We start from the raw sequence: 15,358 nt of genomic DNA, 5'->3' as shown, positions 1-15,358 counted from the left end.
TGAAATCTTGAAATGATTTGCAATTCCCTCAAGTTCAACTCCATTGGGGAATCTTCCGGGAGATCAAAGTTGCCATGAAGACGCCCCCTCAAGCATGTCTGAGTTGCAAGTAGTTATAACATTCAGATGGAGCCAAAGCAAACTCCCACTGTAAATAAGCAAAACGTCTGCACGACTTATCCCTAATCGCATGCCTCAAATGAAACATCCTTATCTTTCCAAGTCATGAACCCCAGGAACCTATGGGCAGTACAAGCATTGCTTCCCTCCCATAACAAGGTTTGCAAAGTAAGCTTATCAATCAGATCATTCCTGTCTCTTAGTTGACCACTGCCATGCTGAAATCACTGCCCTAGTAACCTACGGAACTATCGCAGTATAGTACCGATTTAGGTTTCCTCTCACACAAGGCCCCAATTCAAGGTTCACCACAGGATCAATTACGCCCCTGAATAGCCAATTGTTAACTACAACAACTGGTGAGCCCCAGTTGTTCACCTGTATATCACGTAGTAGAATCCCACCTATGAGTTGTTGAGGGCAATTATCCTGCAAGAGGATTTTGCTCACAGTCACTGCAATTCTTTCAAATACTCCCTCTGGGACTTCACAAGGACTATTTTGAAGCACATGCAGACATTTTGGGAGACTTACCATTTAGAATAGCAATAATTTCCTAAGAAATGGACAATGGAAGCTTAGCCTGATATCCAATGGCGAATTCGAAAGCTCTGAAGAGAGTCAAGTTATTACATGGCAAAATATTATTGGGTGCTGCCAGCAGAACTTTAGTTGCCCATATTTATTCTTATGCATGTAATTGAATCAATGCTACTCATTTGGATCAAGCGGTTTCTGAATCCATTCATATGAAAAACATCCTTAGTCTTTTGTTGTTAAAAAACACGAAAAGTGTGTACTTAAACATTTCCTTATTAGTGAAAAGGAGAAACAGAGGAAAAAGAAAAGAGAAAGGAAGGGAACCTCTAAACCTAATGTAGCTCGTACTTTCATGTGTGCAGTAACAAGACACTGTGTGCATAAAATACAACAATATTAAAGTGGCAAAATTGAATCATTATACAATGAATTGTCCCTGGTAATTAGCTCTATATCTATCAGGGACCACGATGCTAACACTTCCATTTTATTTAATTCATGCCTTCATATCAGACTTTAAGAAGAAAGACTAACACGCTGTGGGGTTATACACTCTCATTAGTATGCCCATTTATTCTCATTTCTATACCCATTTATTTGTTTCAATTAATTACTTAAAATATGAAAATACTTCAATTGAATACCCAAATATATGAAAACTGAGGTGTCATCAATCTAAACCCCCTGCAATTTTATTTTTCCTTAATATGGTCTTTAAGGTCTGCGCTTAGGGTCAATGCCACCATTGATTGTATTTTAACAGATATTATGTTCCGTCTGCCTCGGGACCGGAGGACCTATCTTCTGTGAAAATTGACATTTCTGCGAAATATCTCTCTCTTCGCCTTCATCAGGATGAGGTAGATTTAACTGACCCTGCACGGAAAACATTATGATAACTATAGTTGGGGTATTTTTCATAATGTCTGATCACACTTGAGAATTATAAAAATCAACTGATCTTATCTACATGGCCGTGGCACGCCACCTGCAAATGTGCGGGCGGTTTGTTTGGTAATTCCATGTCTACATCTAGGGGAATCCACCCATGTATCATGGATTGGCCTGCAACATAGAACACAGATATCTAAATATCTTGGTCCCTTTGTAGCTATTTATTCAACATTTTATCCGTCATGTTGCTCGCCCGTACCTGACAATACGTTGGTAGTTGGATGATCATGGATGTGAAGTGTGTGGGAATGTCTTTTTTGTAATGGTGGGCGGATATCCATGCTGTCTGCTCTGTTTATTAGAGTATGCTGAAATTCCTATGTGGAAAAAGAGTGAGTACTTTACAATGTGCACCAATTGTGGTGGATAATGGTCGGAATGATAGTCAAAAACCAATTGGCTAGTACTGTGAGGACCCTGAGGGCATCCTCCCATCTACTCTCCTTGGATCTTCCTCTCAGGTGGCCAGGGAAAGACCATCGCTGTTGGATCCTGACCCTGTGGGTGGATATGCAAGGGAGGATCCCCTAGGTGGAGGGACCTCTGGGAGTGGGATAAAGATGTCTTCCGATGAGACATGGTATCCCCCTTTCCTGTATGAGAACACGTCTTAACCTCCCACTGCCTTCATAGGGTATTGCCAGTCTTTATCCCTTCCACACACACCAATTTTCCCACAACCATGTGACTTTAAGAAAGAGGCAAGGAAGAGGCAACTAGGAGTGATGAACACTTCTCTTCAATTTTACCACTTCGGTACTGAGACGAGGAAGAAGACTATGGAGAAAAGCGACTGTAAGAGTCCGGCATGTCCCATTAAAAGGTGTAACAGTGGTCAGGCAAAGGACTTGCCTGCAACCTATTGAGAGGTCACAGGTGCATAAATGGAGAGACCGGCAGCGAATAAGGGAGAGCCTGCCTCGTGAGAAGGATGCAGCTGTGAAACGAGGAGCAGGTTGGGGAGGGGCCGGTGGAGAAAGATGAGAGAGGGGTGAGAGAGGCCATACAACCGGAGCAGGCAATGAAGAGGTTGGAGCCCCTGCAATTCCGTATGCCACGTGTTCCCAGCTCGAGCTCCTTCCTTCAGTTGGCCTTGTCTAATTTCTCTCTCTCTTTTACTTCACTCTTGCATTTGGTATTCAGTAATGTAATGCTGTTACTGAAAATACTTGAAAATGAAAGCATACAAAAAAAAGAAAATGTAGGCCTTGCACCGTTTATCCTTCTTTCTAATTACCACGATTGTGGCTTGCACTAGGTCAGCCAGTAACATGTCCGTCTTGGATTGAAGACATATCATGCATGTATGAAAGTGTCTGGGATTTCAATCTTTTCCATAACTCAGCAGTAGCCCATTCCGGTTGGGGTCTTTCCGGAATCAATATGCTTTAATACAACTTCCAGTTCTTTCAAGGGTAATTCTGTGTCTAATGTTTCTCTCTGGGATAGTGAGAGTGTACAAACCCAAATAATTTTCAATAAGCTCTCCAATTCCAAATCCAAACTTTCTCTTTGGTCCCTAATAAGAATCAAAGGTTTCTGAAATCTCTGTCGGGGGAAACCCTTTTCGTCCAATTATCCCCAACGAATGATGCAACATCTAATTTCTTTCCCCCCATTGCGCCAGCCATGCCAAGATTTTACTAGCCTTTTCCCCATATGCATGCAATGTGCCTTCCCATAGCTACCCCATGTGCTAAGCTTCATTGCATGTGTTCAGTCTGAGGGCTTTCCCGGACCTCACAAGCTCCAGTAATACCACTGGCTCTCCATGGAGAAGATGTGTTTTCTGAAGTGATGGATTCATCCAGTTTCCTCACATCTAGTAGTCTATCCTGCTTCTTTGCTTTAACAAAGCAACAAGCCGCCCCTCTTAAAACAGCTTTGTTTGCCTCCATATACTGAGCCTCAAGGTTATAGTTATCTTAAAGTATTGATCTGTCCAGTTCCTAAGGTGCTCAACAATCTGCTCAACCTGCAGATAGCGCCTATTTAGTGCCCATTTTCCCTGGGGTCTAGGAGAGATCATTGCAAGTGTGAGCAATAATGGAGAGTTGCCCATGATTTCCTGGGCAGGAGCATGACTTCTTTAACCCTATGTTCACACATGCGAGGAGAGAAAACATAATCCAATCTAGAGAAAGAGGAGTACAACACAGGAAGGTATGAACCCCATTCTCCTCCAGATGGGCATCCCTTCATGATGCCTTTCTAACCCAAAGCTTAAGTAAATGAAAACAGCGTAGTACTTATTGTAGCCCAGGCTCAGCTCCACTACTGATTCATCACATCATAACTTCCTGATCTTAATTGCCACCCATTTGGATCCCATTGTGAAACCTGAATGGTAAACTAGACCATACAGAGATCATCCTAGAAAGCAACTATCTTCCCCAAACTGTAGGTGGACTATGCCTGCACAGGAATTACATCACCACCCCTGGAGGGACAGTATAATCCCTGGAAGAAACTGCATCACCCCCTCATCAATGACATTTATCTGTGCCAGTCAATCCATGCATTCATCCATGGAAAAACAGCCTGCAAAATATCACCCCCCGCCCCTCCCCAATTCCCACCACCCCAAATTATAAGATAACTAGGAAGCATCTTTCACCGGGAAAACCCACCAACCACCAAAACATAGCTTACTCAAAGCTTTCAACTAGGAATCATTGTCTCCTATCCATAGTACAGCAGACTTTCAGAGCTTACCTATTGCTTTGCTGCAGTTCAACAAAGCCTGCCCAACTCATCCAATATAAAATGAGCATCATCGAGCTTCCGTACCATCAGTCAATCATTACTCATGAGTGAGGAACCCAGTTCATTCTGAGGTGAGGACTGACCACCCTCATTTGTGTTACCACACCTGCTGCATGCCAAACCACTCGATATAACGCATTGCCGCCTTCCGGGTCCATGAAGAAGGATGCACAACACTTGTGTATCATTTTCATCTTTGATGGGAGTACAATTGCTTACATATGCCATTCCGTTGCAGCTCCATCTTCACTGCTAGAACGCATTTGCTGGCTGCTTAAACTGCGGGACTGAACACTGGAAACTGAGATCTTTGCCCCTTCATGAAGCTCACCAAGGCCCCTCGCCACCAGAATACTGCATCACAGTCCTTATAATTCAGGAAACTGACCATAACAGGCCGTGGATAAGCACAACGTGGTGGCATAGAACCCAAAGTACAATGCAACCTCCTACTCACATATTGCTCTGAGAACTGAGTGTCTCGAAGTAGCTGAAATAACTGCTTTTCCATGAAAGTCTCAAAGGAGGGCCCAAGCTGCATATTTTCGGGCAGCCCTCATGAATCGAAGTAACTTTAAGTTCTTGTTTTTTGCAATGACTCCATCTAGCCTCTCTTACAATTTATAAATGGCTGTAGTGTTCTGATTATGCCCATCTTCCAGATCACGCTCCACCTCATCAACTCCGGCCATTAAGTTCTCCAGCTTATCATGGGTCAGAACTATTTTCCCCAAGATTGCGTCCAATTTGATTTTGACATCTATCCAGCCCATCTCTCCTTGATTATGCCTTCATCAACCTCTTACCAGCACATGGGGCGGGGGTGTTCCCAGGCATTTCCTACAGGTGAGCCATAGCTGTAAGCCCAAAGGGTAGTAGGCCTATAGGTGGGAAGCCCAGTTCCTGCTGCTTAGATTTCTCTTTAAGTTCATCCTGAGGATCCTCAGGAGACGTAGTCCTTTCGACCCCAGCAGTCTTGACTGCAGCTCAAGTATTTTGTAGTATGGTTTTTGATGACTACCAAATACAGGGTGCAGACCGGCCCAGGCCAACGGCACGACAGGTCACCCATCTACTGTTCCTCCCACCAGAGGTCCAGAGAGGAACCCTGCACTGGAAACCAAGATCCTCCCCCAGGATGGTGCATCCACAAGCACAGAGGCCACTGAAGGGAGCCCGCTCACTCACGCTGACCCCTTCACCTCTCCAAGGCCAAAGGCAGGACTCTGCAGGCCCACAGGGGCAGTCCATGCAGGACCAAAGCCTGGGCCTATGTGGATGACGCCCCCCCCTCCTGCTACTGCTCCAATCCTGGTTCTCCCTGCCACACCAGACCCGGCACGATTCTGTCACTGCATGGGACAACTTTTCACAACCCAACGTTCATCTAAACACACTACACATGTAGTTATGTTCTGGGCAGGCCCAGAGCAGACTTAGGCTGTGGCCATCTTGCTTAGAAGCCAGCAACCACCTGCACTACATCCCACAAACGTGACATTTTCTACTACCTTGTACCTGCACCTCCGTGTGTGGTCAATAATCTTATAGGGCATACTTTAGATTCTGTTGCAGGTCTATATTCATTGTGAGAATACATGATTGTGTTCCAGTTGTAAGTATATAAACAGCTGGTCATCAAGGCCTTTTGGGACCCCCCTTCCTCCCACCCATCACAGAGATCAGTACTTCCCTTGTTAGCCCTTGCATCACAATAGGTCATCTAAATTCCACCACCGAGGACCTTTGCCTTTCTGGAACATGTACTGGTGTTTGGGTCCTAGAGGCTGATTCCAACCTCTGCCTTTCTGCGCCTTCTGGGTCTCATGCATCCTGGTGGTGCCAGAGGCCCGATTGAACATGAGGTCACTCCAGAGGTTACTTCAGAGTCAGTGGCCTCGGTTCCAGGGAGACATGTTGAACCTGTTACAGGTACCGGATACTGTCTTGTGATTTCCTGTGGTGGGCCCTGCGAGATAACAGGCTGATAGGGGTATTGCTTCAGCAAACTTGGCCTCAACTGATGATGGTCATGGATACCAACGTTAAGGGGTGGGGTGTGCAACTGTAAGCACACTCCATACCAAGTACTCCTTACCGGACCGCCAAGCATCAGCAGAAACTCTAGCACAGAGCTCAGCCTCACATACACTTATGTACGGATTCTGGCATGCTGACCACCAACACCAGCAAAAGCTAAAATACACACCACACTCACAATCAACAATCAACCATCCTGTAAATGTTAAGTCATGGCCTGTAAGTACCTCCAAATCAGAGTGCCACCCAGCTTTGGTCCTTCTGTTCCCACTATGCTCTATCACGCTGGAAAAAAGGGACCCATATCTACGAATACCGTCCCACTCTGACGGACTTAAGCAGAACCGAAGAGTAACAAGTTTCTGAAGGGATCACCATAGCAACACAAAAAGTTATGAGTACTTCAAAACCTTACAGCCATTGATATTCAGTTTTCCAAATGCCACAGCGAGTTGGACGGAGATGCCCAAACATGAGTACCAAGGCTGTTGGTCCTGGAGACCCAAGCTATACCTTACTGACAATGCTCTGTGAGGATGAAACACGTCTAGGGTTGCGTGCCTAATGTATATGACCTATCAGTTTAGACTAGACTTTTCCATTTAGGGTGCAAACAAGCCTAATTTGCATATGGTCTTCACCCTTCTGTAACGTTATGGCAGGCTGAAAAAAAGAGGCCGGGAGGAGTGCCCATAGCAATTGTAGAGGGTACGATAAATTAAAAACCTTCCAGCCACAACATTAAGTTTTATTATCATCTTCACACAACATGGAAATTAAGTACTCACTGGTTAACTTCATGCCCAGGCATCCAGCACTGATTCCTAGGAGCTCACCACGTTGCATACACTAACCTGTAAGCCCTGGCCTGCTGAATACTCCCACACACCACAACACACCCCAGTCACACCCAAACACATCTCCATACACCCCCACCTACCTTTTTCTTACAGGACCCGAAATCCAAAGAGGCCATGGAAGACACCATCAAAAAATTCAACTAGTATATGCCCTATTGCATTTTATGAAATGAAAAACATAATGCATTATAGGAATGCACAGAAGGTGAAAGGGAAACATTAAAACATAGACAGCCTGATTCATGGAATTATTTGCGTGAAAAACGCAGATTTGCGTGCCTTTCTGCCTGAAAATCCCCATACTTCAAATAGGGATTTTCGGGCAGAAAGGTGCGCAAATCAGCGTTTTCCACGCAAATAATTCCATGAATCAGGATGATAATATGACGTTACCTCAAGCTCTTCTTTTCCCCTTTCTTCAATTCTTTCCATTTTGGCTCTTTCCTTTTCTAACGAATACTGTAATTCTCTAGTTTTCTTCTGTTCAAGTGCAAAGGTATCATTTAAGGCATCCAGTGCAGCTGCTTTCTCAGTAATCTCCGCCCTTCAATGAAAAGAAAAATAGCAACTGTATTTGAAATAGACTTCAAACAGGCTTTGGATAACATCCATCAACATAGGTTTGGTAGGAAGACTGCTCTTTGTGGGATTATATTGTGAATAAACCCTGCGTAAATAATCATAGTCACTCGCATTAAATATACAGCTGATGCATTTAATTTCATTAAATAAATAATTCCAAAGAAGAAAACAGAGCAGTTTAATCACATGTATTTTCTTCCAATGTTTTAGAAAATAAGGGCAACCCATTTCTTCTCATCATGCCTGCGAGAAAAACAAATTACTTGCCTCTTGGTAATCTTCTTTCTAATTAATTAGTACTTCTTCCCACAGATTTCTCATTTAAGATAGTCTCTCTTCAGCACCAGATGACGTCAGAAACTTTTTCAGCCAACAAGCAGCGCAGAGCAGTTACACATCGTATCCACCCAGCTACGTTGCATGCACAGACGCTGGAAGTGATGTCGGGATCAGTATATAGGATGTCCCTGTGCCTCGTGATTTCAGTTCCGCCCTTTTCCCTAGCACTCAGTAGCTGATGAACTGTAGAAAAGATGAAGTGCAAAAACTATCTGCCAAGAGAAGCAGGTAAGGAGGGCGCGAACGAATCTGTGGGAGGAAGGACTAATCCATCAGAAAGAACATATTACGAGAGATAAGTAATTTGTTCTTCTAATGGCCTCGTTCCTCCCACAGATTCCTCATCTGAGATGGACTCTCACAGTAGAATAGAAATTTGGAGGGTGGGTGACAGTGAGAAGACCACCACTTACACCAGAAACACCCGAAGACTGCTCTTCCAAAGCGAACCTAATGTCCAGACAGGGGTTCTAGGCAGTAATATTTTGGTAAACTTATGCAGTGAAGTCCACATAGCCTCTTCACAGATGTCCAAGACTGGGAGCCTCCCTCTGCAGGGCAAATGTGCTAGCCAGGACTATAGTGGAATGATCCCTGAGACCAACAAGCACATCCTTCCCATCCAGATCGCAACATTCAGAAATGTAGAGGATTATCCACTTGGACAGGGTTTGTTTAGTAAAAGTCTTCACTGCACAGGCACCAGCATAACCCACAAAGAGCTGGTAATCTTTTCTGGTGTTCCTCATCCAAAATATATAGTAGCACAACGCCTGCACATTGCCCAGACAATGAAACCTCATCTTTCTTCGAGGCATGAATCAGGGGGAAAAACACAGGAAAATGGATATTCTGAGGGAGATTAAACTCCAACACAACCTAGCCCACAATGGATGGTCTCACTCTCAAAGTCACTGCCTCCTTGGAGCACACAAGTAAGGAGGTTTAACAGACAAAGCTTGAAGCTCACTATCCCATTTTGTGAACATGACAGCCATCAGAAAATTCAGCGTAAGGGTGACCAGTCTAATATAACGTAGTTTTAGGGGCTCAAATGGAGCACCTGTTAGAAAAGTCAAAACTAAATTCAAATCCCATGCAGGAACATCCAACTGGTGTGAGAGAACATGGTTACATAATCTCTGCTAAAACCGCATTAGATGTGGGTGATTGTGAAGAAAGAGCCTTGCTCACAGGGTCTTTTCAAAGGATGAAATGGCAGCCAGGTCCCATTTCAGAGTGCCATTCTGCAGGCCGATTCAGGCCAAAGAAAGCAGGTAATCCAGAACAGAGGAAGTCAAAAAGGTAAAAGGCTTTAAACCTCCTCCCCACCCCCCCCCCCCCCCCCGACACCAAGCCGAGCACTTGCACCACCACCAGGCATAGACATACTTGGTGGAGGGCCTGAGAGTAGAAAACAGCACATTCAGGATGTCGTATGATAAGTCCCACTCCTTATATCTCTTATCTGCTCAGCAGGCAAGCATGAACATTCCGGCTGCTGAGGTTCTGCGGAGGACCCGGCACCAAGAGTGGGAGAGTAGGCCCATCCTTGCCAGGAGCCATCAGGGAGGGCAGATAGACATGTATCAGCTGGCTCACCCCAGAACAATCAGAATAAAGGTGGACTTGAACTTCTGAACTTGAAGTCTCTGGAAAACTAACGGAATGACAGGGATCAACTGTGACACAAAAAGAATGTGAAGTTCCATTCGACAACCAATGCACCCCAACCCCAAACCCATAGTCACGTTACTTCCCTGCACAGATGCACAACCTCACACCACCTTCATTGTGGAGGTCATGCATGGCCATCGTGTTGTCCCTTAGGACCAACACACACACTTGCCTCCCGCCGCGCGGGGAAACGCAATCAGTGCCATTCTGATAGCCTACAGCTCCAGCACACTTATGTGTTCCTGACAGCTTCCTCCAGGCACCAGAGGCCGCCGACTGTAAAATCCTGTAGGTGATCACTCCAGCCCTTAACATAGGTGTCTGTGACAATTATCAGTTGGGGCCAAGGCTGCTGGAGAAACGCCCCTCTCAGTAGGTTATCTTGCATGGCCAACCACAGGAGATCTTGAGACATTGTCTCTGAGACCTGTAGCAGGTTCGACATATCACCCTGGAACGGAGACTACGGACTCTGAAGTAGCCTTTGAGCAACCATCTGTGCAATCAGGACTCCGGAACCACCAGGATGCATGAGGCCCAGAAGGCAAAGAAAGGCAGAGGCTGTAATCAGTCTCTAGGACCCAAACACCTGGACCATGTGAAGGATGTGTTAGGCAGAAACCTGTGCAGTTCCCTCTGGGACCACTGCAAAAGATTTAAGACTACAGGTGTTTGGCAGTAAACCCACTTGGTAGCAGTCTGTACCACACAGATTCACTTGGTAGCTGTGGCTGAGCAGTCAGACTTCCCTCAAGAAGAGTTAGGCAGTATACAGACTATTCACAATAGGTCAAAAGAACACAGTAGAACAAGCAAACACTGACCAGAGCTTGGTGTAAAAGAGATATAATTATTTATTTAAAACCACATCTAATAAAACACACAGGCACTAATATTAAGCAGTTCAAAAGCATGGTCTCTAAAAGATATACACTCCCTTAAAAGAATATTAGACAAGTCTTAAGTAAAGCCCCACTTATTTTCAGACAGCGGTGAGCGCTTAACGCAGATGGCACTCTAATAATTCGTTTTAAAAGGGAGAGAAAAGCAGTATATAAATTGAAACAGATCCCAACACTTTCACAAGAACACAGCAAGAGAGGAAGGCAGAGTCAAACCGTGAAGTTAGAGTTCAGAAAGCCAGATCCACTTTAAGAGGATCAGAACGAAATGTGTCCAAGGTCACATGGTTGAAAAGTGCACAAAAGTCTCGAAAAGGTTCAGAAAGAGTTGGACCAAAACAAAGGGACCAGTTAGATGGTCAAGGCGGCCAGCCCAGTCCAGAAGGTTAAGGGATTATTATTACCTTGTAGCAATCTTTAGAAAGGGAGGCCTGGCGGACACGGTACCTTAAAGTGGTGAGAATACTCCAGCAGGGGCAGTTTTTCCTGGCAGCGGATGCAAGTCAGTGCTTCGTCCGGGGGAAGAGAGGATCTCATCGGGGAGGAAGACAGGAGTCTGTTGCACTGCCAGTGAAGAAACCAGCCGTGGAGTTCTCAGTTAAAAGGAGCGGTCCTTTTGTTCACGGTCCAGTGGTAAGTGGCTATCCGGTTGCCGGGGTGCTTGGCACGGGCAATTCGACCACAATACGTCCTGGGATGCGAGGAAAAGAAGGTAAGCTGGTTGTGCCCACCAGTCAAGGGAAGAAGACTCTCCAGCAGGGAGATCTTCTCTGTCGTCGGGAAGTGGTGAGTCGGTTCCGCAGGGCTCCACCGGTGGTGTTGTCGTAGCAGGTCGGCTCAGCTTCTCCCTCGTCGGATTCTCAGGTCCTGTGGCGACTTCTGAAGTTCCAGTCCCCAAAGCCCTGCTTTTATGCAGCACACCCCCATTCACTCAGCCTAGCTGTCAATCAAACATGCTAAGTGGTGAGCCGGCCGGCTCACCACTTGGGCCAATCACACAAGAGTGCGACTTGAGTTACCAAGGTAACTCAATCCAGGGTGCCTAAACCCCGTCCCACACCCCCTGTGGTACCCAGACAGAGTGGCACCACTTTTGGAGGCTTCTGTGGAGAAGCCCGCCAAAAGTGGAACAAAGGGCTCGACTTGGGTTGGAGTCACAGAAGAGAACACAAATGCCATTTTAGAATCGAGTCCTGGCAAAAAATGCCAACCGGCGAATTAATATTAAATAAATAAACCGCCGGTATGTTCGAGGCTATGAGAATTAAATAATTAAAGTTGGTAGCCTCGAACAATGGGAAAATCCCATAGGGATATATTCGTGGTCGAATATAAAAAGTAGTATCCACTGCCACCAGCCAAAACTCGATCAGGGGGGACGGAGACGTGCCCCCTCGACTAACAGACCCCAGGGCAATCGAATTGCCCCGACCAGTATGTCCACAATATGATGGTTTGTACTGGTTTCATAATTTGGGACTAGTAAAGCCAATGGTGACTTTACATGCCCTGGGAGACAGTAGTCAGTCCCAGGGTATGGAGTCTATGGTGGGGTGTCACTGCACGGAGGGTGCTGTGTAACACACATAGTAAAAACACATGAGACCCTATGGAGTAAAGGACCCCATAGCTCATAAAACACATTAGCAGTCAAAGGAACACCATAAATCATGTCCAAGAGTGGGAGAAGAAGAGTCTCACTCTTGGCAGGAGAAAAAAACAAACTCCAGAAATCCAGCAAAGCTGCTGGGGGACTCACTAGGTTAGGAAATTCAGCCTAAACAGAGAATTCTCCCTAACAGGATGCTTGCTACCCGATCTTCGGGAGCGAAAGTCCTGTCCGGACGGGTGTCCAAGACTGCTGCAATTAACTGGAGAGACTGAGAAGGCAAATCCTGGTACTTCTTGAAGTGCAGGCAGTAGCCCAAACTGTGTAACTGGCTGAATGTGTGCTACAAATGAGCAGACACCAAGTCTGGGGTGCACCCCGAAGGAGCCATTCGTACAGGTAGGTGGAAGACATGAATCGTCTCCCATCTTGAGACGAGCTGCTACTACTGCCTGCATCTTGGTGAAGACACAAGTTACTGAGGAAATATGGAACGGCAGAACCCAGAACTGGTAGAGGCTGTTTCCAACCATGAACCTCAGGTACTTTCTGTGCTTGAGAGGAACTGGCAAATGGAAGCACAAGTAGGCATCTTTGAGGTCCAGGGACACCAAGCAGTCCTGCAGCTCGATAAGCAAAGGTAACCATTTCGAATGAATCCTTGTGCAGGTACAAGTTCAATCTCTCAGATCCATGTTTGTAACAGGGGCAGCGGATATGCAATACATGAGAGAATATCCAATGTAGAAATCATCATGCACATGAAGCAACTAGCCTTTCTCGCTCCTATCCTGACTCTTAACACTCTGCATCACTTAAGTATAACTACTAGTGAAGGCAAAGCTCTACACTTAACCATTGCCTATTAACCTCAAATCCACCTGCCTTGGCACTGGAAAAGGTTACCTAACCTATTCCCATTTATGACATATTGCATGGTCTATACCCAATGATGCTGTAGCAAAAACATTACCACATTTAGAAATTTGCCATACCAATACCAATCTCCGATAACTTACGTAAACAGGCCAATACGGCTTATAAACTAATCCCTTGCTATCTAATCCTCATTTGATTTTAATATGTCTATATTGTCTCCAAGGTCATCTGAAACACAACCGCCCATCAGATTCTGCCTTATAAAGCACCAAATAAACAAATGTGCAACATTATCTTGCCTTGCATAAAAACATTGATTGGAAGATCATAACAGGGCTGGATTTTCACACATTTGCCTCATAGAGGTGATTGCCGCTAGGAACAACACCCATAAAGTAAGAAGATGTAACAACATTAGTCAAGAGATTCAAAATAAGGACCCACTGGAAAGTTGGAACTAAGGTCCCGCTGAGATGGAATATATGTGTCAGTTGGAAAAACGGTTAGTTAACCATTAACAGAACTTAAGCAAGAGAATATTAAAATAGGATTCTTGATTTGCAGGTCTCAAAGACAAACCGTTGCCAAAAAACGCTGAAGTAATCTTTAGCCCTTTCCGTGCTAGGGTTAAGGCCTCAAGAAGGAATAAACAAGAGTGTACAAACTCATCACACTGCACCAATAGTAATATTTTATGCCAGCTAGAAAATGTTGCTTTGGTACAACTCCTATGCCGGTCAAAATGTGCCCTTCCAAAACAGTAAGGTTCCAGTCTTAATACATCATCCTCTCAACCTATAACTATGAAGAAACACAGTACTGTGGTTTAGAGGGAAAAAAACAAAATCTGTGAAAGGGAGACATGTTCTTTGCCCTATATGGCAATAGTTCACAAAAGACACACCCTAATCAACATCAAGCTCAATGACCAATCCAGCCTACTGTGCTCCTGATCTACAGACTGCCATCATACACCCTAACTTTGCCACAAATCTCACTGACGCCATTGCCAACCTCTCCACTTATCATGACAACATAAATGTTGTGAAGGATTTCAACATCTGTTTCGAAAGAGAAAATGAAACACAGCAAACTCCCCCAGCGCCCTACTGCAAACACTCCACTTCAAACAAATAGTAAACGGCCCCACCCACAGTGCTGGACACATCTTAAGACAAAATCTTCTGCAAAGATGGACTCTCGACCACCATCTCACCCGGACCAATCATATGGAGCAATTACCTTATAATCCCATTCACTGTCAAAATGACAAACGTCATAATGCCCACAAATGTAGAAGAAACTGTAAGAGTCTTGACCTGGAAATGCTAACACAGCTACTGGAATCAACCAAACCAAACACCACCCAGCTAAATAGATCGAATCCGGACTCGGCGTTAGAGAAACTGTACACCTGGATCACAGACGCCCCAGACCAATTAGCACCAGAAAAACTCTTCAAACGCACACCAAAGGAAATTGCAGCAAGATGGTACACAGAAGAACTGAGGGAAAACAACCCCCCACCTCCAACAAACTGGAAAAACAATGGAGAAATCACTACAACCAATCGGACATAAACAAATATGGACAAATCCAAATTCATAAATCAGCAGTCGTGAAAGGAAAAAAAGCATACTACACTATAAAAATCCAATCAGCAACAAATCCACAAAAGGAATTATTCAAAATCATCAATAAAATTGAAAACCTAACCTTGTGTAACAATTGCGTCTGCCATCACAATCCCTATGTGACAACATCACAACCCATCTAAGAACAAAAAAGACAGAATAAAACAGACCATCAATGCAAGCCTCCCTACCAAAAACACGCCAGAGAACTGCCGGAAACCAGCGCGCCACCAACCACCACAACACTCAATCATTTTGAACCTATAAGCGAAGAAACTTTCAACAAACTAATAAAAGACACCAACTTACCCAGATCCACCAATCACCTATAACCATCAGGCATCATAACAAAACAAATCAACCACAGAACACCATCCTCATACTTCCGACTATTAACAAACCCATCCCTAAACATGAGAATAGTACCCACAACTTTCAAATCAGCATGCATCAAGC

The 15,358-nt window shown here is 44.8% G+C and overlaps 1 protein-coding gene across 4 annotated transcripts in view; it reads right to left on the bottom strand.

Moving 5' to 3' along the window:
* AKAP9 (A-kinase anchoring protein 9) overlaps positions 1-15,358 on the bottom strand; it is a 2,953,299-nt gene that overhangs the window by 457,524 nt on the left and 2,480,417 nt on the right. For all 4 annotated transcript variants that reach the window (XM_069648423.1, XM_069648424.1, XM_069648425.1 and 1 more), the window contains one exon: positions 7,674-7,824. In XM_069648423.1, coding sequence (XP_069504524.1) covers positions 7,674-7,824 — 151 coding nt within the window. The remainder of the gene's footprint in view (positions 1-7,673; positions 7,825-15,358) is intronic.

Source organism: Ambystoma mexicanum, chromosome 2q, assembly GCF_040938575.1.
Source record: "Ambystoma mexicanum isolate Mex_15411 chromosome 2q, UKY_AmexF1_1, whole genome shotgun sequence".
Classification (NCBI taxonomy): Eukaryota; Metazoa; Chordata; class Amphibia; order Caudata; family Ambystomatidae; genus Ambystoma; species Ambystoma mexicanum.
Note: the sequence above shows the minus strand (reverse complement) of the source record. Positions and strands in the feature narration are given on the sequence as shown.